The sequence below is a fragment of the Mesocricetus auratus genome, unplaced genomic scaffold (assembly GCF_017639785.1).
Source record: "Mesocricetus auratus isolate SY011 unplaced genomic scaffold, BCM_Maur_2.0 Super-Scaffold_100042, whole genome shotgun sequence".
NCBI lineage: Eukaryota > Metazoa > Chordata > Mammalia > Rodentia > Cricetidae > Mesocricetus > Mesocricetus auratus.
The window spans coordinates 7,762,480-7,783,710 of record NW_024429219.1 but is presented as its reverse complement, the minus strand read 5'-3'; the positions used below and the strand labels follow the sequence as shown (position 1 = coordinate 7,783,710).

The 21,231-nt window shown below is 48.9% G+C and overlaps 2 protein-coding genes and 1 long non-coding RNA gene across 8 annotated transcripts in view; 2 read left to right on the top strand and 1 right to left on the bottom strand.

Moving 5' to 3' along the window:
• Positions 1-16,460, top strand: part of Mtor (mechanistic target of rapamycin kinase) — a 103,353-nt gene extending 86,893 nt beyond the window's left edge. Inside the window, exons 41-58 of one of the 2 annotated variants that reach the window (XM_013120005.3) lie at positions 364-460; positions 644-742; positions 955-1,077; positions 1,221-1,403; positions 3,368-3,502; positions 3,708-3,882; positions 4,812-4,947; positions 5,749-5,896; positions 6,509-6,631; positions 7,760-7,842; positions 9,389-9,461; positions 9,851-9,925; positions 10,205-10,340; positions 10,880-10,945; positions 12,660-12,722; positions 12,964-13,044; positions 14,799-14,904; positions 15,573-16,460. In XM_013120005.3, the coding sequence (XP_012975459.1) occupies positions 364-460; positions 644-742; positions 955-1,077; positions 1,221-1,403; positions 3,368-3,502; positions 3,708-3,882; positions 4,812-4,947; positions 5,749-5,896; positions 6,509-6,631; positions 7,760-7,842; positions 9,389-9,461; positions 9,851-9,925; positions 10,205-10,340; positions 10,880-10,945; positions 12,660-12,722; positions 12,964-13,044; positions 14,799-14,904; positions 15,573-15,588 (1,918 nt within the window). In that variant the 3' untranslated portion in view covers positions 15,589-16,460. Of the gene's footprint in view, positions 1-363; positions 461-643; positions 743-954; positions 1,078-1,220; positions 1,404-3,367; positions 3,503-3,707; positions 3,883-4,811; positions 4,948-5,748; positions 5,897-6,508; positions 6,632-7,759; positions 7,843-9,388; positions 9,462-9,850; positions 9,926-10,204; positions 10,341-10,879; positions 10,946-12,641; positions 12,723-12,963; positions 13,045-14,798; positions 14,905-15,572 lie in introns of both variants that reach the window. The other variant, XM_005079329.4, reaches the window with a different exon arrangement.
• Positions 3,496-17,462, bottom strand: LOC121135781. Of its 4 annotated transcripts, none has more exons than XR_005872893.1 (5): positions 17,374-17,462; positions 11,014-11,056; positions 7,571-7,831; positions 3,900-3,952; positions 3,496-3,618 (listed from the first exon to the last, which is right to left on the bottom strand). It is a non-coding gene; the product is annotated as an uncharacterized LOC121135781 (long non-coding RNA). The 4 variants fall into 4 exon arrangements; XR_005872894.1 differs by lacking the exon at positions 17,374-17,462 and adding an exon at positions 11,167-11,223; XR_005872892.1 differs by lacking the exon at positions 7,571-7,831.
• Positions 17,424-21,231, top strand: part of Exosc10 (exosome component 10) — a 23,422-nt gene continuing 19,614 nt past the window's right edge. The window contains exons 1-3 of one of the 2 annotated variants that reach the window (XM_005079326.4): positions 17,424-17,557; positions 19,555-19,691; positions 20,559-20,682. In XM_005079326.4, the coding sequence (XP_005079383.1) occupies positions 17,447-17,557; positions 19,555-19,691; positions 20,559-20,682 (372 nt within the window). In that variant the 5' untranslated portion in view covers positions 17,424-17,446. Of the gene's footprint in view, positions 17,558-18,090; positions 18,201-19,554; positions 19,692-20,558; positions 20,683-21,231 lie in introns of those variants that run through there. The other variant, XM_040734990.1, reaches the window with a different exon arrangement.

Sequence of the window (21,231 nt, the reverse complement as noted above, 5' to 3'; positions counted from 1 at the left end):
ACTCAGTCAGCATACGGGCCTTTCTTCCCCGTCCCTTGAGACATGACAGCCTGTGAGGCTGAGCCCTGTAGGTAAAGGAGCGGTAAGGCGGGAGCCGCTTCCCGGTCGTCCCGGGGCCTGACTGGTCTGACGCCCCAGCCTCCCTGGTGCCTACCCTGCAGGCACCTCCTTCCATGTACAGACCCTGCCTAGCTCATCCGCGCGTGGCTCAACTTGTACCTCAGTGGCCCTGATGGATCTGGGATGAAACCCTTGGGCTAGTCTTTAGAGCTCCCTCACAATCGGCCACCCGTCACGGCCTTAAAGGTGAAAGGCAGACAGGCTAGGAAACTCAACTCCTGTGACTCTCTCCTGTCTCCCCAGAGTCCTCACCTTGTGGTTTGATTATGGTCATTGGCCAGATGTCAACGAAGCCTTGGTGGAAGGGGTGAAGGCCATACAGATTGATACTTGGTTACAGGTGAGAGAGAGCTGGGGGTCAGTGAGGATGGGTGACAGTCTGCATTTGAAATCACCGGTGGCCACAGGAGCAAGGCCGCCTGTGTCGTGAGTGGTAAAGCAGCAGCTTGGGCCAACGTCCAGACTGCGTACATCACTCTTTCCGTGCCTCACGTGCTATGCACCGTGTCTTCTTGCATACCAGGTTATACCTCAGCTAATTGCAAGAATTGACACGCCCAGACCCTTGGTGGGCCGGCTCATTCACCAGCTTCTCACAGACATTGGTCGCTACCACCCACAGGTATGTGTCGACCCTGGTGAGCATTTTCTCAGGAAACCACTGACCATTGGTATGGTGGCTAGCCTTTCCCAAAGCTCCTCCAGCGACAGTGTGGGAGTAGGAGCTAACGCTTCACCCAATGTCCTGATGTCCACAGACTAATGCTGTCCTCACTACTCCTTCTCCGTCCTCCTCATACACGTTCCTTTGCAAGTGTTCTCTGTATGCTTTAGGCCCTCATCTATCCCCTAACGGTGGCTTCTAAGTCCACCACGACAGCGCGTCACAACGCAGCCAACAAGATCCTGAAGAACATGTGTGAGCACAGTAACACGCTAGTCCAGCAGGCCATGATGGTGAGTAGTGAGTGTGAGCCAGCAGCCACGGGTGTCGAGTGACAGCTTCTCTTCCTCTGTGGCCGTTGCCCCTCCCCTGCCTCCAGGTTGGACCTTGCCAATCCTAGCACATGTGGCATTCCTTCCTTCTCCCTTTGACCCAGGTGAGCGAAGAGCTGATTCGAGTAGCAATCCTCTGGCATGAGATGTGGCACGAAGGCCTGGAAGAGGCGTCGCGCTTGTACTTCGGGGAGAGGAACGTGAAAGGCATGTTTGAGGTGCTGGAGCCCCTGCATGCTATGATGGAACGGGGTCCCCAGACTCTAAAGGAGACGTCCTTTAATCAGGTATGGGCAAGTGTGCGGGACGCTACCCTCACCTCACCAGACTGCCTTCCCTCTGCACCTGGCACCCAGCAGAGGTCACTGCTTAGAAAAATATAACCTCTGGGCCGGAGAATCGCAGGTTCAAGGCCAGCCTAGGCTGATGGGGAAGTCCTGTGTATATGTCGATAAAGCACTGTTGGCCAATAGGGAAGCAAGATAGGTGGGATTAGGAGTCAAGGAGGACTCTGGGAAGGAGAAACACAGGGAGTCATCATGTAGCTGCCTTAGGGGTAAGAAGCTCGGACCCCTTTCTCCGTAAGAGAAATACTTAGATTAATAAATATGGAATAAATATTTAAGTCAGAAATAGCCAGTAAGAAATCAAGCAAACGGCCAACAGCTTCATAATTAATACAGCGTCTTGTGTGTTATTTGAGGACTACAACGTGGCAGAGCCCAGGCGACTGGTGGGGAAAAAAACCAAAGCGGCTGGCAAGGAAAAGGCTTCTCTCTACACTAGGCCTGGAACTCATGCCCAGAAAAACAAAACAAAACACTGGAAATGTAGTTGTTGCAACAACCCTCCTATTAAAAAAGAAAAAAGTACTGGCATTTTTTTTTCCTAAGATTCATTTACTTATGTATATGAGTGTTTTGTCTGCATCTATGTACACCAGAAGAGGGCATCAGTTCCCGTGGAAATAGTTAGCGATGTGAGCCTTCATGTGGATGCTGGAAATTGAACTCAAGACCTGAAAGAATATCCAGTGCGTTTACCCACTGAGCTATCTCTCTAGCCCCTTAAATAATTTTCATTTTCTTGACAAGCTGCAGGGTGGACAAGCACCTCCCACCAAGCCACCCCCTCAGCTGATGGGCAAGCACCTCCCACCAAGCCACCCCCTCAGCTGATGGACAAGCACTGCTTACCAAGCCACCCCCTCAGCTGATGGGCAAGCACCTCCCACCAAGCCACCCCCTCAGCTGATGGGCAAGCACTGCTTACCAAGCCACCCCCTCAGCTGATGGACAAGCACTGCTTACCAAGCCACCCCCTCAGCTGATGGGCAAGCACCTCCCACCAAGCCACCCCCTCAGCTGATGGGCAAGCACTGCTTACCAAGCCACCCCCTCAGCTGATGGGCAAGCACCTCCCACCAAGCCACCCCCTCAGCGGATGGGCAAGCACCTCCCACTAAGCCACCCCCTCAGCGGATGGGCAAGCACCTCCCACCAAGCCACCCCCTCAGCGGATGGGCAAGCACTGCTTACCAAGCCACCCCCTCAGCTGATGGGCAAGCACTGCTTACCAAGCCGCCCCTCAGCTGATGGGCAAGCACTGCTTACCAAGCCACCCCCTCAGCTGCTGAAAGTTTAAGTGGACACTCACAAGATTCCTCCAGGGGTCACCTTACTCGCTCTAAAAGCCCCTTGGGTGTTTGGTCATCCTCATGCCCTGGAAGCTCCGGGGTTGGGACTGCAAATGCCCTGCTGCTCAGCCTTCCCTCCTGGTACCTTCATACCACCTCGGGCAGGGATCTGTGGTCTGCTTGCAGATTTAGCCTCTTTCCTAGGGTCATGGCTGTTGTAACTTAAGAAAAGCAGTGCTCAAGAGAAAGATGCCATGTGACAGGGTTCAAGTGGAGGGGTTTTTATTAGGGAAAAGGAACTTAAGAAAAGCAGTGCTCAAGAGAAAGATGCCATGTGACAGGGTTCAAGTGGAGGGGTTTTTATTAGGGAAAAGGTTCATAAAAGGGGGAAAGGGAAGTGGAGAGACCGACCTCAGGAGACAGCAGCAGGAGAGAGGAAAGAGGGCCAGAGAGAGAGAAAGGAAAGGGGGGGAGAGAAAGGGGAGGAGGATGGGAGGTGGGCAGAGCCCTGTTAAAAGGGAACATAGTGAACAGGCACAGGTGGTGCTCTTGGCGGCTGCAGCTGTGAGGACGTATCCTGTCAGAACCCCAAAGACAGGCCGGCTTTCCTCTCAGGCGTATGGGCGAGATTTAATGGAGGCTCAAGAATGGTGCAGAAAGTACATGAAATCAGGGAACGTCAAGGACCTCACCCAAGCCTGGGACCTCTATTACCACGTGTTCAGACGGGTCTCCAAGCAGCTACCACAGGTAGGCTCTTGAGGCTCCCATCTGGGCCGGCTGTCCGCAGAGGGCCTTGTGAGCTTGCTAACTCATCCTGTGCGTCTGGCTTCACTCACACTGAAAACCTTAGGACAAGCGATTGCCTGTTGCCATTTAATGAAAGAAAAATACTTACTTTGCATTTCAATTCCCCTTGTGGGGCAGAGGTCTAAATCCTTTCCTAACTTCACAGCTCACATCCCTGGAGCTGCAGTATGTTTCCCCCAAACTTCTCATGTGCCGGGACCTTGAATTGGCTGTGCCAGGAACATATGACCCCAACCAGCCAATCATTCGCATCCAGTCCATAGCCCCATCTTTGCAAGTCATCACGTCCAAGCAGAGGCCCCGGAAGTTGACGCTGATGGGTAAGGACCGAGCATACCTGCTTTCTTCCGGAATGATTGCCTGGTGTCTCACCTGCTGCTGTGCCCGTCTCTGTCAGAGAGGAAGGGAGGACGTGAGTCTCCTGTTACGTCTTCTAAGACTCCTTGTTTGCCCAGCGCTGCACTTGTTGAAGTAAAGCAGCAGATCGCCCTTGCCTGATTATCTGGCTGTGGTGGGAAAGTGTGGGGAACTGATGATGCCTAGAAGCCGTCTGAGGCAAACATGGAGCATGACAAGCCGTTTTGAAGACAGCTTTTGTGCTCTCAGTGTTCCTTGCTTGCCGTCATTGTCTGAAACGAGCAGACTAAAAGAGAAGCCTGCCAGGCGTTGGTGGCACACGCCTTTAATCCCAGCACTTGGGAGTCAGAGGCAGGTGGATCTCTGAGTTCAAGGCCAGCCTGGTCTACAGAGCAAGTTCCAGGACAGCCTCCAAAACAATACAGAGAAACCCTGTCTCAAAAAACCAAAAAAATAGAGTAAAATAAAAAGAGAAGCTTATGAAGGCACTCTCAGCCCTGAGGCTGCTCCGCCCTCACCCTCACCACCACCTACTGTCCAGCCAGCTATGGGGCAAATCCCCTGACCTGTCCCTCTTCGTGTCTCCTGGAACCCTACTGGTTCCCCCGTTTGGGCATGCCCCACTGGGGCCCAGGGAACCCCCAGGGTTCCAACAAGCAATCATTCTGAGTCCTCATAAAGCAGGGTTAGTTTTAACTAGCGCAGCACTGGTTGCTGGGGACCACTGATAGCAGTGTTCTTCCTTCCCACAGTTCAGGTGCATGTGCCGTCTGTGGGGACACTATGACTAGGGAAGGCAGCGAATTCCGTAGGACCTTGGGAAAAGCTGGTGGTCTTGGGTAAGTGATCTGAGCAACTCTGACCAATTTTGACTGCTCCCCGTTTCTTACAGGCAGCAATGGGCACGAATTTGTTTTCCTCCTGAAAGGCCACGAAGATCTGCGACAGGATGAACGGGTGATGCAGCTCTTTGGCCTGGTGAACACGCTCCTGGCCAATGACCCAACTTCTCTTCGGAAAAACCTCAGGTATTCGGAACACTGGGAGGCTGAGCTCTCAGGACTCTTCACATATCATCCTCGATGTCCATGGTGTCATGTGTCTTCACAAACTCTTTAAAATAAGGTGCCTGCACCAGGTGTAGTGGCATATGCCTGTATTCCTAGAGCTTGGGAAGGAGGGCCACAAGGATCAAGAATTCAAAGGTAGCCTAGGCTACTTAGAGTGCTTGAAGCCAACCTGAACTACGTATGAGCCCACTGTGAAACAGAAATGCCTCGGTATGGTAGCACAAATGTATAATCTCAGCAGTCAAGAAACAGGCAGGGGCAGGAGGGTCACTGCAAGCCTGGTCTAACAGATTCCAGACCAGCCAGGGTACTTAAAGAGACCCAGTCTCAGAAAAAAACAAAGCAAAAACTAACATTAGTGTCTGGCAAGGAGCACCAAGGTGCCTTTAGTGAGCTCAAAGAACTCAGCAGATGGCACCTGGAAGATTAGACTCAAGATCCTACAACTTTGATGTATTCCCCTTGACCAAAGGCAGAGAAACCCTTCCTGCTGCGCCTCTGTGTCTTGGCCAGTGGCTGCTCCACTGGGGTTACTTAGCTCTATAAGTAGTCATGTGCTTCCTCCACAGAGATAAGTCTGTTAGGCAAGTTGAGGACCACTGTGGCTTCTATGGCATCTCCTAGTGTGCCTTCTTCACTGAGGGCTCCTCAACCCACACATGGCAGTAGGGGGCTCACCAAAGGCATTGTGTGTCCTAAGCTCATCAAAGGTGTGCTTTTGTTCACTGTGCAATGACTGTCCTTCCTTGTGGCCACCAGCATCCAGAGATACGCAGTCATCCCGCTGTCCACCAACTCAGGCCTCATCGGCTGGGTCCCCCACTGTGATACCCTGCACTCCCTCATCCGGGACTACAGGGAGAAGAAGAAGATTCTCCTCAACATCGAGCACCGCATCATGCTGCGGGTACGTCCCTTGAACCTTGTGAACCCCCACACTCCAGAGCACCCACACATGTCTGGTGGGTGTAGTCAGATTTTATTGGGAGCTCACAAATAACGACACGGAGACTTACTCTTCATCACGAATAACCTTAGCTTAGGTTTGTCCATTAGCTCTTAAAGCTTAAATTAACCCATTTATTTTAACCTACATGTTGTCATTACCTCAACTTTCCCTATACTCACACTGCACTGCCACCACACAGATACAAAAGTTGCCAGGTGGTGGTGCTGCACATTTGGGGCCAACCTGGTCTACAAAGTGAGTTTTAAGACAGCCAGGACTACACAGGGAAACCCTGTCTCAAAAAAAGAAAAAGTGCTGGGCATAGGGATGCATGACTTTAATCCTAGCTTTGGGGAGGCAGAGGCAGGTAGATTTTCAGGAGTTCAAGGCCAGCCTGATCTACATAGCAAATACCAGGACTACATAAGACCCTGTCTTACCAAAATAGCAACCACAGTTTTCCCTTCTCCTTGTCTGTCCTCTCTCTGTTGGCATTGCTGGTGAAGTCAGAACCAGCTCTGCCTGGCCCCAGCCTGTTCTGTCTCACTGACTTGCTCCGTCCTGATTCAGATGGCTCCTGACTATGACCACCTGACTCTGATGCAGAAGGTGGAGGTGTTCGAGCACGCTGTCACCAACACAGCTGGGGATGACCTGGCCAAGCTACTGTGGCTGAAAAGCCCCAGCTCAGAGGTATGGCCCGCCCATCTGCAGGCAGCCCCACCATCACCACAGACACCCACATACGACAGGAGGTATACTCATTTTGTTGTGGCTAGCTGAGGAATTTTCATGCAAAGCTGTTTAAACTGAGAATGATGGTTCACGCCTGTAATCCCAGCATTTGGGAGACTGAGGCAGGAGGATCACTATGAATTTAAGTCCATCCTTTACTACATAGAGAGTTTTAAGACAATCTGACCCTGTCTCCAGAAAAAAAAGGGGGGCTAGAGAAATGTTTCAGTGGTTAAGATCACTGACTGCTCTTTCTTGCAGAGGACCTCAGTTGAGTTCCCCAAACTCACATGGCAGCTCACAACTCCTGGCCAAATCAGGCATCAGGCATATATGTGGTGCACATACATACATGCAGGCAAAACACTCATACAAATAAATAATTTTTTGTAAAAAAAAAGAAAAAAAATGAGATAAGGGCCTGGAGAGATGGTTCAGAGGTTAAAAGCACTGAGTTCAATTCCCAGCAACCACATGGTGGCTCACAACCATCCACAATGTGATCTGGCGCCCTCTGCTGGCATGCAGACATACATGGAGGCAGCGTGTTGTATTCATAATCAATCAATAAATAAATCTTTTTAAAAAAAGAAAGAAAGAAAGCCAGGCATTGGTGATGCACACCTTTAATCCCAGTACTTGGGAGGCAGAGGCACGTGGATCTCTGAGTTCGAGGCCAGACTGGTCTACAGAGCAAGTGCCAGGACAGCCTCCAAAACAATACAGAGAAACCCTGTCTCGTAAAAAACAAAAACAAAAGAGAGAGAGAGAGAGAGAACGAGAGAGAGAGAGAGAACGAGAGAGAGAGAACGAGAGAGAACGAGAACAAACTGGGCCGGAGAGATCCTTGGCAAGTTACTTCACTCTAACAAGCTCAGTTCAGTCCCTGGAACTCACATGGAGGAAGGAGAACCAGTCACACGGTTGTCCTCTGAGAGACTCTTCTCTGCTTAATTAGGAGTGGGGTCTTCGTTCCATTATTCATTCCAACTGGCTATGTAGAATCTAGAGAAGAGCTGTCCTCTTCAACTATGTTGAAACTGCTGATTTATAGAATGCTGACTCACGTGTGCTCTCATGCTGTAGGTGTGGTTTGACCGAAGAACCAACTATACCCGCTCCTTAGCCGTCATGTCAATGGTTGGATACATTTTAGGCCTGGGAGACAGGTGAGTGAATTTAATTTGTGTCTTTTGAGTCTCTTTTCTCCAGTTGTTTTGAATGGTTTCATTTTGTTTCCAGTGAAATGTGTGACCATTGAATAAATAACTATTTTTTTGAGGGTAAAGCAAGCATGGTTTCGTTGAGGAGTAGGGTGACTATGCCTACAGGAGGGGTCCCCAAAGTGACTTATTGATTTAACAAACTCATCAATCAGCACTTATGTAAGTATAGTAACGAAAGAGGTAATTCATGCCTGGGGCTATGACGCAGTGGGAGAGCACTTGTGTAGCTAATACAAAGCCAGAGCTTGATCTGCAATACACCCAAAAGAAAGTAAGAAAAAAGAATCAGGAATGTTACATAAGAATATAAACAAGCAGGGCAGTGGTGGTGCACGCCTCTAATCCCAGCATTTGGGAAACAGAGGCAAGTGGATCTCTGTGAGTTCCAGGCCAGCCTGGTCTACAGAGCTACACAAAGAAACCCTGTCTTAAAAAAAAAAAAAAAAAAAAAAACTGATTCTTTGGTGTCTACTGCTTTTCTTTGGAATTGTGTCTCATGCAGTTACTTGAGTAAAAATCATTTTGTGCCTCCACCAACCTCTAAAATAAAAACCCAGGGTTATGAGTTAGGCTTTAAAGCATACACCTGTAGTCCCCGCACTTGGAAACTGAGGTGGGAATGTTGCCTCAGCCTAAGATTTGATATGAACCCAGGCAGCAAAGTGAGGAAATGGGGTCTCCCATCATGGCATGGTGGACAAGCCTTGACCCCAGCACTCAAGACACAGAAGCAGAGGACTACTAAGTGAGACCCTGCCTTTCTTTTTTAAATGATCATTGGTGTTTTGCCTGCATGTATGTGTGTGAGGGTGTCAGAAGCCATGCAACTGGAGTTGAGCTGCCGTGTGGGCTGCTGAGCCACCTCTCCAGCCCTGACACCCTGTCTTTAAAAAACAAAAAAAAGTCAGTGAGAGAGCTCAGTGGGTGAAAGTACTTCCACAGCAGGACCTGGCAGCCTGGGTTTGATCTTCGGAGCCCCATGGTAGAAGGAGAGAGGCAGCTCCTGTGGGTTGTCCTCTGACTGCTGAAGGGGAACCATGGTGTGTACGTGTGCAGGTGCGCATCACACACAGTGTAAGCAAAATACAAAGCTCTAGAAACCAGTGGTTCAAAACTTCTGAAGCCCTGGCAGAATGCCAGTTCAGTTGAAGACTGATAGACTAGGGGCTTAGGCTGACCCAGAGGTTCAAGCAGTAGCTATGGTAGCTGCTTGGTAGGAATGACAGCTGTGCCACTCTTGACAGAAATTATTTTCCTGGGAAACCCTAGATTCCAAGAAAGTAAATGCAAGGGCAGATAACAGATATTTTAGGCTTTGTGGGCTGTGTGGCCCGAAAGCAGGCAGTGCAGAGACCAGTGAGTGAGGCTAGCCCCCACAAACCCTGAGTCACACAGGCCGCTGGGGGCTGGGGTCACCTGGGAGTAGGCCTTTGCCAGCTGCCAGCCTGGAGCTGTCTGGTTGATTCACCCCTCCCCACTTGTTTGTCAGACACCCGTCTAACCTGATGCTGGACCGGCTGAGCGGGAAGATCCTGCACATCGACTTTGGGGACTGCTTCGAGGTAACTGCTGCACACATCTGACCCTCCTGACAGTCCGGGCAGCTCCGCCCCAAAGGCCTTCCCTTCCCCCTCCTCTTAGCCTCTAAGCCTCCTGGGCAAGGACTCTTCCCCACACCCACTCAGGAGGAAGGATCTCCTGTCCTCTGGCTGCATGCTGGCCAAGGCCAGGCTGTGAGCACATGTCCTTTTTCTCGTTCCTGTTTTTGTTTCCATAAGTCATCTTCAGATCCCTGTGATGACTACCCTGTCACTGAATTCAGTGACATGTTTCCTTACTGTGATGTCAGCCAGTGCACATGATGTCAAGAGAAACCACATACCCTCACCTGGCCTTAGCTAATGGATATAACCTAACCATGGATTTGGCTTTTTCTTTAATGACCCTATAGGTTGCTATGACCAGAGAGAAATTTCCAGAAAAGATTCCATTTAGACTAACAAGAATGTTGACCAATGCTATGGAGGTGAGTAGATCCTGGGTAGACACTGATTTGAAGTAGAGCCAATACAGTTTTACCCTTCTCTGAGGACAGACATGCTTGTTAGAGCCCGTCAGTTCCCTAGGTGCCCGTGTCCCCGTTGCTGTGTTAGGAATGGCCTTTGAAGGTCAGCATTGCATGTTCTGTCTGTACTGGCCTGGGTCTGAGACCGAGTGAGGGTGACAGGCCCTCCCTTGCGTTGGTCACAAGGCACTAGTGAGCCACTGTTAGTTAACTGGCTGTGTGGCTCTGTCCCTTTTGCAGGTTACAGGTCTGGATGGCAACTATAGAACCACATGCCACACAGTGATGGAAGTGCTTCGGGAACATAAGGACAGCGTCATGGCTGTACTGGAAGCCTTTGTCTATGATCCTTTGCTGAACTGGAGGCTGATGGACAGTAAGTTTCAAATATGTGGGATGAATCCTCTTGTCAGTTCTAAGCCAGCCTGGGCTATTCGATATTTGAAATAAGTATGTATGTGTGTGTATTTGTGTATATGTATATGTCCCAGAGCAACTGGGGGCTGGAGAGGAATTTCAAGTATTTTTAAGAAGCTACAGAACACTCCCACTTCTAGGCTTAGCTATGTAATGAAGTTTTTTTTTCTGGATAAACTATACCTTCGTGGGTTTCATTTGTTTGGGCTGTAGAATAGGAAGCTGGGATTTTAGTAAGAAACACAGACAGTTGTGATTTGAGGCTCCTGGTGCTCCGAGTAAACCAGCATGCACTTTGTCTAAGTCAGGTCTGCAGTGGAGAGCATCAGGTTACCGATTTGGGCTCTCCCCGTTGGTTCTGAGTGATAGGTCTTGTTCACTATTCAGCATTACAGATTTTGAAAAACTCTTTTCATGTTGTAGGGAAATAGCTTTTCAACCAAGTTTCTTTCAAGCCACAGTCTGAAGTACTTCCTAACACTTCCTTTCTTTTCCTAGCAAATACCAAAGGCAACAAGCGGTCCCGAACGAGGACAGACTCCTACTCTGCAGGCCAGTCAGTAGGTGGGTACAACCCAGGGAAGATGGCAGACACCACTCCTTTATGTCCAGAGTATTTGAGGTCATCTTACCTATATAGCAAGCTTGAGGCCCGCCTGGGTTATGAGCTCCAGTCTGAAAAAAACAAAACAAGAAAAAGGGGCTGTCAAGATGCTTGCCAGTCAAGCCTGGGGACCTGAGTTCGAGTCCCATAATCTGTGTAAAAGGTAGAGGGAGAAACTGACCCATGAAGTTGTTCTTTGACCACATGTGAGCTGTGAGCTGCACTCCTCCCACACCCTTTCACAATTGTAGGCTGACTTTTCTGCCCCACCCGCCAGTTCCCAAATGACCACACAGAGACTTATTAATTATGACTGCTGGGCTGATAACTTACACTTGTTACTAACTAGCTTTTACATTTTAAGTTAGCCTTTTTTCAACCCAGCGGGTCCATCTTGCTTCTCTGTCTCCTCACTACTTCTTCAAGCTGTCTTTGTCTGCAAGTCCTGCCTAACCTCCACCTCTCCAGCTATTGACCAGTCAGCTTTATTAACTCAATTGCAGTGACACATATTCACAGAGTCTAAAGAATATTTCACATTTCCCCCTTTTTGTCTAACTAAAAAAGTTTTCAACTTTACACATAATAAAATTATATAGAACAAAAATAGTTATCAAGTAAGGATTACAGTTATACACAATCATAACAAATAATACATTTTAAAAAGAATTAGAAACTAATTGTCATATCACTTCATCTTTAATCATGTTTTTGTTTGTATGTGCATAGGTGTTTTGCCTGCATGTATGTCTGTGCATTTCATGAATGCCTGGAGGAGACCAGAAGAAGGTGTTGGATCACCTGGAACTGGAGTTACAGATGCTTGTGAGCCACCATGAGGGTGGTGGGAATCAAACCCAGGTCATTTCCAAGAGCTATAAGTGCTCTTAACCACTGAGCCATCCCTCCAGCCCTGTCAGTGCTAAAGACTGCTTGTCTAGCATGAATGAAACCCTGAGTTTGCTCCCCAGGACAGCTCAGTGGGTAAGGTGCTCATGGCCACCTAAGTAAGGTCCCCTGGACACACACAGTGGAAGGACAGAAGCAACTCCTAAAAGTTGTCCTCTGACCTCCCAAATATGCTCACTCCCTCCAACACACACACACATAAGTAAATGTAATTTTTATTTAAAAAAAAGAATAACAGGGCTGGAGAGATGGCTCAGCAGTGAAGAGCACATACTACTTTTCCAGAGGACCTGAGTTTGGTTCCCAGCACCCACGGCAGGTGGATCACAGCTGTTTATAATTCCAGCTCCAGGAAGATCCAATTCCTCTGGCCTTAGGTACACACATCCACATTCGTGTGGACATGCCCACATACACATACATACATGCACATAAATTAGAATGAAATAAATTTTAAAAAGAAATAAGAGCCGGGCGGTGGTGGCACACGCCTTTAATCCCAGCACTCGGGAGGCAGAGGCAGGCGGATCTCTGTGAGTTCGAGGCCAGCCTGATCTACAAAGTGAGTTCCAGGACAGCCTCCAAAGCTACAGAGAAACCCTGTCTCGAAAAACCGAAAAAAAAAAAAAAAGAAAGAAAATAATGGTTTTAGTATTTGAATCTTCTACTAATTGAGATGGGTTTGTGTGTGTGTGTGTGTGTGTGTGTGTGTGTGTGTGTGTGTGTGTGTGTATTTTTTCCCCCTAGAAATTTTGGACGGTGTAGAACTTGGAGAACCAGCCCATAAGAAAACAGGGACCACAGTGCCAGAATCCATTCATTCTTTCAGTAAGTCCACAATCTGGGGGGCTGCAGTGATGGCTAGCTCATTGCACAGATAACTGTACACTGAATCATAAGCCAGGAAGGGAGTGGATAGGGCAGTAACAAGGTTCCCTTTGAGAGGAAGGGGGTCTATGAGTTGCACATTGTGTGCTGAGGACAGAGACGGATTACTCAACCCAGAGGGGAGTGTTTCATAAAAGCAGGGCAGCCTTGGACCTGTTGCTTCTACTCTTGTGTCTTTCAGTTGGAGATGGTTTGGTGAAACCAGAAGCCTTAAACAAGAAAGCTATTCAGATTATTAACAGGGTTCGAGATAAGCTTACTGGTGAGTGCTTGGGGTTAAAGGGACAGAAAGCCTGATGAGGAGAGTGTTCTCTCAGTGGATGGCCAGTCCACTATCCTGGGATTCAATGACATGTGGCTCTTGAGTGGCTTCCAGGCAGCAGTGGGTCACCCCCTCTGCTCTTCTTGCTGGAACCCATTAATATCTCTTGACATCCTTGACCTCAATCCTCCTGCCAGAGCTTCTTCACCTGTGGGGATTGGGGAGACTAACAGTCAGTCCTTTCGGTACTACAAAGGCACTTTGCCAGCTATGTGTGGCGGCTCACACTGTAGTCCCAGTAGGAAACCAAGGCAGGAGGATTGCAGAGATTTTGAAGCCAGGCTGGGCTATACAGTGAGTTCCAAGACAACAGGGGAGAGGAAAGGAGGAGAGGGGCGGGAAGGGACAGAACTGGTCATAGGGGAGCACATCTACTATAATCCCTGCATCCAAGACCAGCCTCCGCTACATAATTCAGGCCATCTCAGGCTACAGGAGATCTCTCAAAAACAACAAAATTCTTTCCCCTGTCTCAGAAAATAAAAAGAAGCAAGTTGGGCCTGGAGAGATGGGTCTGTTGTTAAGAGCATGTGTTATCCTATGATTCCTAGCACCCATATGGTGGTTTATGACCACCAGTAACTATAGTTCTAGGGATCTGAAATGAGGGCACACATGTGGTATGTATATTGACATGCAGTGAAAGCATTTGTACACATAAAACATAAAAATCTTTAAAAATGAAAGGGGTAAACTAAACTCAGCCCCTGCTTTATCAGCCATGACAGGCTACAGAAAAGACATGTAGGCCTCTGACACAAGGAAACTCCAGATCCTCTGACTTCCCAGAACCTAGGGCCAAAACTGAACTCCAAGATCCCCACCCACCCCCAGCCTCCTAAATACTTAGTTCCTGGGAACTGTTTGGCCACAAAAGAAACTCCAGGGGACCAAAACCTCCCCTGTGGTCTCTAGGATTTAGTTCTGAAAACTGTTCGTATCTGTGTACAACAGGCCACCTGCAAGTAACAAGACAAAGCCATAGAAACCACAGAATGTTCCCTCTCAGCACTGATCAATGAGAATAGTTGGTACACAGGTATTTCGTGCCAAAATATGACTTTGAGAAATTCTCCTGATTGTTCCCAAATGTCAACCCATCAGAAACCAACCCGTACCTACTGAAGTAATTCTGTGACTTTTGTCTTTAAAACCTAGCAGTGGACAGGGAACTACACTCCCTCTGAAGGCTGCTGGGACAGGTAGCCAGACAGGGTCCCCGTCATGGGTGGATGAACAATGAAAACCTTGCTTTTGCGGTATAGTGGGGCTGTCTTCCTGGTGGTCTCTGGGGGTCTTTGCAACTTGGGCACAACAAAAAACAAACAGGTTGTTAAAGAAGCTGCATTGGCTAGCCAGGCTGTGGAGTGTCTGTGAGGTCAAGACCTTAGTGGTCCAGTGAAAACTGATGGAAGGAAGCTTGTGGGTTTCAAGCTAAATGGCCTTGATGACTTTCCAAGTGAGAGTTTGGGATTGGTCCACTAGCCACATCTCTGACATCTTCACCATCTCTGAACTGGAGCCAGTGTGCCTGCAGACAACACAGAGGTGAATTTGTCAATGCAGGTGTGGTCTTTCCTCCCTGCTCCAGTGAGAGTTGATTACTGTGGCTGCATAGACAGTGGAGACAAACAGCAACATAGGATGTGTCGATACCCGGTTCAAATGACAGGGTTTCTGCTTCTGCTTCCTAGGCCGGGATTTCTCTCATGACGACACCTTGGACGTCCCAACCCAGGTGGAGCTGCTTATCAAACAAGCAACGTCTCATGAAAACCTCTGCCAGTGCTACATTGGCTGGTGAGCTTCCTTGCCCATGGGTGGGGCACACGCCTTAAATCCCAGCATTGGGATGCAAGGAGGGCTGATCTCTTCAGTTCCAGGCCAGCCAGGGCCGCAGAGGTGAAACCCTGTCTCAAACATAAATAAACCAGCAAGCAGTGAGACCCACTTGAAGCCTTAAACCAAGAAATAAAAAGATGATTTGCTGGGGTGACCATACAGGACAGTTCTAGTTTAGAAGTTTATAGTCTCTGGAAACGTTCCTTGTTTAACAGAAAACTGAGAAATGTAGATCTGTATTTGGAAGTTAAAACTGTTTTACAGCCGAGTGGTGGTGGCGCACGCCTTTAATCCCAGCACTCAGGAGGCAGAGGCAGGCGGATCTCTGTGAGTTCGAGGCCAGCCTGGTCTACAGAGCTAGTTCCAGGATAGCCTCCAAAACAATACAGAGGAACCCTGTCTCGAAAAACCAAAAAATAAAAAATAAAAATAACAAAAATGGGAAGGGTATCTTATTCGTCTGTAGGTCATTTGGATTGGGCAGAAGGGACATTAGGGACCTCAGGGCCTTAGCCCTGGGCTAGAGATGTTGACTGAGTCCCACAGGACTCAGACCTGCTTTCTGCCCTGGGGGAAAGCTTGGAAGAGCGCTGATAACTGACTGCCTTTTTTGTCCACCCTCCTAGGTGTCCCTTCTGGTAACGAGCCTGGCAAACCACAGCCTCTCCTCAGGCTTTTGTACCTTGCTCTGTGCTTCCAGTGGACTGAAGCCAAGGTCTTAAAGTTGGACTTTGTTAAATATTTTGAAATGTACATGAAAAGAACTACTGTATATTCAAAGTTGGTTTGAACCAACCTCCTAGCTGCTGTTGAAAAGACACTGTCAGAAACACAAGGCTTGATTCAGTTCTCGGAAGCGAAACACGGTGATTCCTACAGAAACCAAGCCTTCTCTTTGGGGGGACAGAAGATGGGTAACTGAGAAATACGGGTTTTGGCTTAACTGACAACATTTGCTGAGATAAAAAATCTAGTCCATCCTGTCAACCCAGGGACAGTTGGACTCAGCACAGTCAGAAACCCCAGGCGCCTGGAGAGCACGACCAGGGGCTCCAACACAAGGATGCAAACCTCAGCACTCCACCCACCCTGTTACCTCACCAGTCCCTGGACAGCAGTGGCAACATTTGTCAGGGCGGAGTGTGTGAGAAGATCCGTCTTCTGCTTGACCCCATGATGCTGAAATCACAAGACATGACCTTCCAGGGGAAGCTTGCTCAGATGCCTGGCCACCCTGTGAGCAGGTGCACCAAGGATCCAGTGCAGAGAGAGGGCTGCACCGTGCCCAGTGTGTTCAGTCAGGGATGAGTGTGTGGTTTGGAGCCGGGCCTCAGAAGACTAGTGCTGTTGTGGAGGTGACACAGAGAGACAGACAACACTAGAACAGGTCGGGAATTATGAATCAAGTAAATATCCAACTAAATACACAAAGTATAAAGTGAAACCACATCTAGACACCATGTTGTATCTGAGTACTTTTTGTGCCAATAAATGACATCAGAATTTTAAAAACATGTATGTATATGACTGGCTTTTTATTCATAATTATTTTGTAAATAATGTCACTGGGCCGAGGATACAACTCAGTGGTAGGCCACTAGCTAAAAGGAGCTAGCCCAAGGTTTGGTTTTCAGCATCGCACAAAGAACATGGGATCAGGCCAGAGCCTCCACCCTTACATCCCAGCTCCAGAGACACTAAGACATAGAGAAGCAGAGGCAGGTGTGGATATTTATTATTTTTTTTTTCGAGACAGGGTTTCTCTGTGGCTTTGGAGGCTGTCCTGGAACTCGCTCTGTAGACCAGGCTGGCCTCGAACTCAGAGATCCGCCTGCCTCTGCCTCCCGAGTGCTGGGATTAAAGGCGTGCGCCACCAACGCCCAGCCCCAACCGGTTTATTTTTAAACTTTAAATTGGAAAAACCCAGTACAAGTGTGGTTATGCACACTAGGACGTGGGAGGCTGAGGCAGGCAGGAAAAAGACTATGTAAGCTGTGATTAAAATTGTATCCTCGCTGGGCGGTGGTGGCGCGCACACCTTTAATCCTAGCACTCAGGAGGTAGAGGCAGACGGATCTGAGGTCGAGGCCAGCCAGATCTGCAAAGCAGGTTCCAGGATAGGCTCCAAAGCAATACAGAGAAACCCCTTCTCGAAAACCAAACAACAACAAAAAAACTGTATCCTCAGCCAGGTGGTGGCAACACACGCCCTCAATTCCAGCACTCAGGAGGCAGAGGCAGGCAGATCTCTTGAGATCTCTGTCAGCCAGGGCTACACAGAAAAACCAAACAAACTGTATCCTCCAGTTCACAACCTAGCCCACTGGCTTGTTAGGATGCTACAGTGTGAAATCAAAAGTCTAAATTTCCCTATTGTGAGCCAAGCCCGGTAACTAGGTACAAGCCTAGAAAACGTGGGGAAGGCACCTGTGCGCACGCGCGCTGGGCCCGCCTCGGTCTGCCGGAAGTCTCGCGAGAAGAGCCGCCCTAGGACGGAAAGATGGCGCCTCCCAGCCCCCGGGAGCATCATTCCGCGCCGGCGACCAGCGCGACCAAGCCTGACGAGGAGATGGTGCTGCCTGGCTTCCCCGACGCCGACAGCTTCGTGAAAGTGAGTTCGCGGGCCCTGGGATGCCCCAGGAGCCCCCCGTTCTGGCCGGAAGCGGGTCTGGGGCGTCGGAGCAGGCCCTGCGGGCTTCCGGCGCTCGCCACGGCGGCTTCGCGGCGCGCCGCGGGAATAGCTGCGGCGGAGCGGGAGCGGAGGGCGCCTCGCTTCCGGTGTGGGCGCGTGCGGCTCTGCGCGTGAAGCCGAGTCCGCGCCCTCGGAAGGGCGTCCTTGTCATGCACGCGGCGCTCCCCGCACCGGCTCTGTTGAGGGTCCCGGCCGCTGGGCCCCCTGTCCCATCCCCGTGTCCCCCGCTGATGTACAAACGTCTGTGATCCCGATCTCTCGGGTCGCATGTCGCTTGTCGCCATTGCCATCTCGAAGGGCCAGAGCGCATTCTCCAGTACCGCCCTGAGAAGGAGCATAGACAGAGGAGGGTTCCTGGAAATTCTGTGTTCACGAAATTGACAATGCTGTCATTAGACCTTGACGTGGAGACTCGTCCTTTATCGATGACAGCCACTTCAGAGTGTTCTCGTTACCTCACAACAGTACCTAAGTCCCTGGTTACAAAATGCTCATCTGAAGTGTCCGAACCATGCATTGTTGATGGATGTGCTTTAAACACCGTACATTGTAGAAAGCTTAAGTAAGAGCACACTTGTGCCAGCCAATGTTCTAAGTGATTTTAGTAGTTCATTTCACCCTCCCAATGACTGCTAATGCTATGTCCTTTTTGTTGTTGTTGTTGTTGGTGGTTTGGTTTGGTTTGGTTTGGTTTTTACGAGACAGGGTTTCTCTGTGGCTTTGGAGGCTGTCCTGGAACTCGCTCTTATAGACCAGGCTGGCCTGGAACTCACAGAGATCCGCCTGCTTCTGCCTCCCAGGTGCTGGCATTACAGGCATGGGCCACCACCACCCGGCTCTACGATGCCCGTTTTTCAGAGGTGTAAACTGAGGTCGGTGTAAACAAAGTAACTTTCTTCAAATCACAGTTCATGTTAGGAATGGGAATGTAGGTAAGTTAGTAGGGTGGCTGTCTAGTATATATGAAGCCTGGGGTTCCGGTCTCACCACCACACAAATTGTAAATGGTTTTTGTTTGTTTTTAAATTTATTTATATGTATTTTATATACATTGATGTTTTGCCTGCATGTATGTCTGTGTGAGGGTGTCAGACCCCTGGAACAGGAGTTATAGACAGTTGTGAGCATGTGGTTGCTGGGAATTGAACCCGGGTCTTCTGGAAGAGCATCCAGTGCTCTTAACCACTGAACCATCTTTCCAGCCCCTGTGTATGGTTTCACACACCTGTAATCCCAGAACTCAGGAGATGGAGGCAGGAGGAACAGAAATTCAAGATTATTTTCAGGCTACAGATGAAGTTGAAGATAGCCTGGGCTATGTAAGATATTCTCTCTGTCTTTGATCCCAGCACTCAGAGACAGAGGCAGGTGGATCTCTGTGAGTTCAAGTTCCAGGACAGCCTCCAAAGCCACAGAGAAACCCTGTCTCAAAAAAAAAAAAAAAAACAACAACAACAAAAAGACAGTGCTGGAGATGTGGCTTAGTTGGGAGACTGCTTGTCTGTCATGGTTTGGTCCCCCAACATCACATCAGCCGATATGGCCCATGCCTATAATAGGGGGTGGAAGCCAGAGGATACATTCTTTGTTTTAGTGTGTGTGAGAGAGAGGGGGTGTGGGGGGAGACAGGCCGACAGAGACAGAGAGTGCATACAGGCAAATGCTTAATTAACCATAGAGGCCAAAAGAGGGCGCTGGATCTCCTGGAGCTCGAGGTGGTTGAAAGCTGCCCTGTGGGATGCTGGGAACCAAACCCAGGTCCTATGCAAGAGCCACAGGTGCTAAGCACTCTTAACCCTGAACCCTCTCTCCAGCTCCCTGGCATACGTATCTTTAAAATGTTTTTTTGTTTATTTATTTTCCTGAATGAGTAGGAATACATGCTTAAAATATGTCTTTTTCTCTGGATTTTTCAGTTCGCACTTGGATCAGTAGTGGCAGTTACCAAGGCGTCTGGGGGCCTGCCACAATTTGGCGACGAGTATGATTTTTACCGGAGTTTTCCTGCCTTCCAGGCATTCTGTGAAACACAAGGAGACAGGTTGCTTCAATGGTAAGTAGTATGCATTGTTTATTATGTTAACTGAGAGAAATGAAAAGAAAGACTAATTTTCCTCATTCCCATACCTCAGTGGTAGGGGGTCCCTAGGTCTGAACCCCAGTACCAACCAACAAAAGAACACTGGCTGAATGTCAATAACAAGGGTGATTATAAGCAAGAGTAATGCCGTGGCCTGTGGTTGCTGGGGGGGGGGACCAGCAGGTCACTATGGAGCCCTGGTTGGCCTAGAACAGCCTTTCTCTGGCTTAAATTAAAAATGTGAGCCATCACACCTAGCAGGATCTGTAATTGCTGAAAATAAATTAGGCCGGGTGGTGGTGGCACACACCTTTAATCCCAGCACTAGGGAGGCAGAGGCAGGCAGATCTCTGAATTCGAGGCCGGGCTGGACCAACAGCCTCCAAAACAAAACAGAGAAACCTTGTCTCGTAAAACCAAAAATAAATAAATTAGTCGGGCAGTGAAGGCACACGCTTTTAGTACCAGCACTTGGAAGGCAGAGGCAGGTGGATCTATGAGTTCAAGGCCAGCCTGGTCTATAGAGCAAGTAGGATGGCCAAAGCTACACTTTTCTCATCTATTAATTGTTGGGAGAAATTACCTTGAAGCTATTATTTTGTTTTATTGAGAAGAGTTCTCACTCCTTAAATTGACTGGGTTAGGCCAGGCCTTAAGTGTTCAAGCCTTCCAAGAAGCCAGTATCCCAGGCATACACCACCAGACCTGGCTTCGAGTCTTGCTGTGAGAATGTCCACTTCATTAATTTCATCTAGACTGCTGGGAACCCTGGGTGTTGTCCCCAGATTGTAGATGGGTAGAATACAGGCGCAGGCGCTGACCTTGGCTTTCCTTCTTTAGCATGAGTAGGGTAATGCAGTACCACGGGTGTCGGAGCAACATCAAAGATCGGAGTAAAGTGACTGAATTGGAGGACAAGTTCGATTTACTCGTTGATACCAATGATGTGATTTTAGAGAGAGTGGTAAGTGTTTCCCTGTCCACATAAGTGAACTTAACAAAAATAAACTCACATATTAAAATGCAAGGAGAAACCCCAGCATTACGGAAAATGAAAAGGAAGTAAGTTTAGCCAGGCCTAGTGGCCGTGCCTATAATCGCAGCACCAGGGGAGCAAAGACAGATAGATCTTTGTGAGTTGTAGGCTAGCCTGATCTACACAGTAAGGCCCTGTCTCAAGTCTCAAATATGTTATTATTGTTAATCATGTGTATGGGTATGTGTATCTGGAGGCCAGAGGTCTTGGGGCCTGCTGCAGCTGGAGTTACAGTTGTGAGCCACCTAACATAGATGTTGAGGGTAAAACCCCAATCCTCTGCAAGAGCCAGCCCCCATCCCTGCTTTTCAAAAACATTAAAACATTTTCAATTCTGGAGAGGTGGCTCCAAAGTTCAGAGCACTGGCTGCTCTTCAACAGGACCCGGGTTCAATTCCCAGCATCCACATGGCAGCTCACAACTGTCTGTTGTGATACCCTCAACAAACATACATGCAGGCAAAGCACCAATGTACA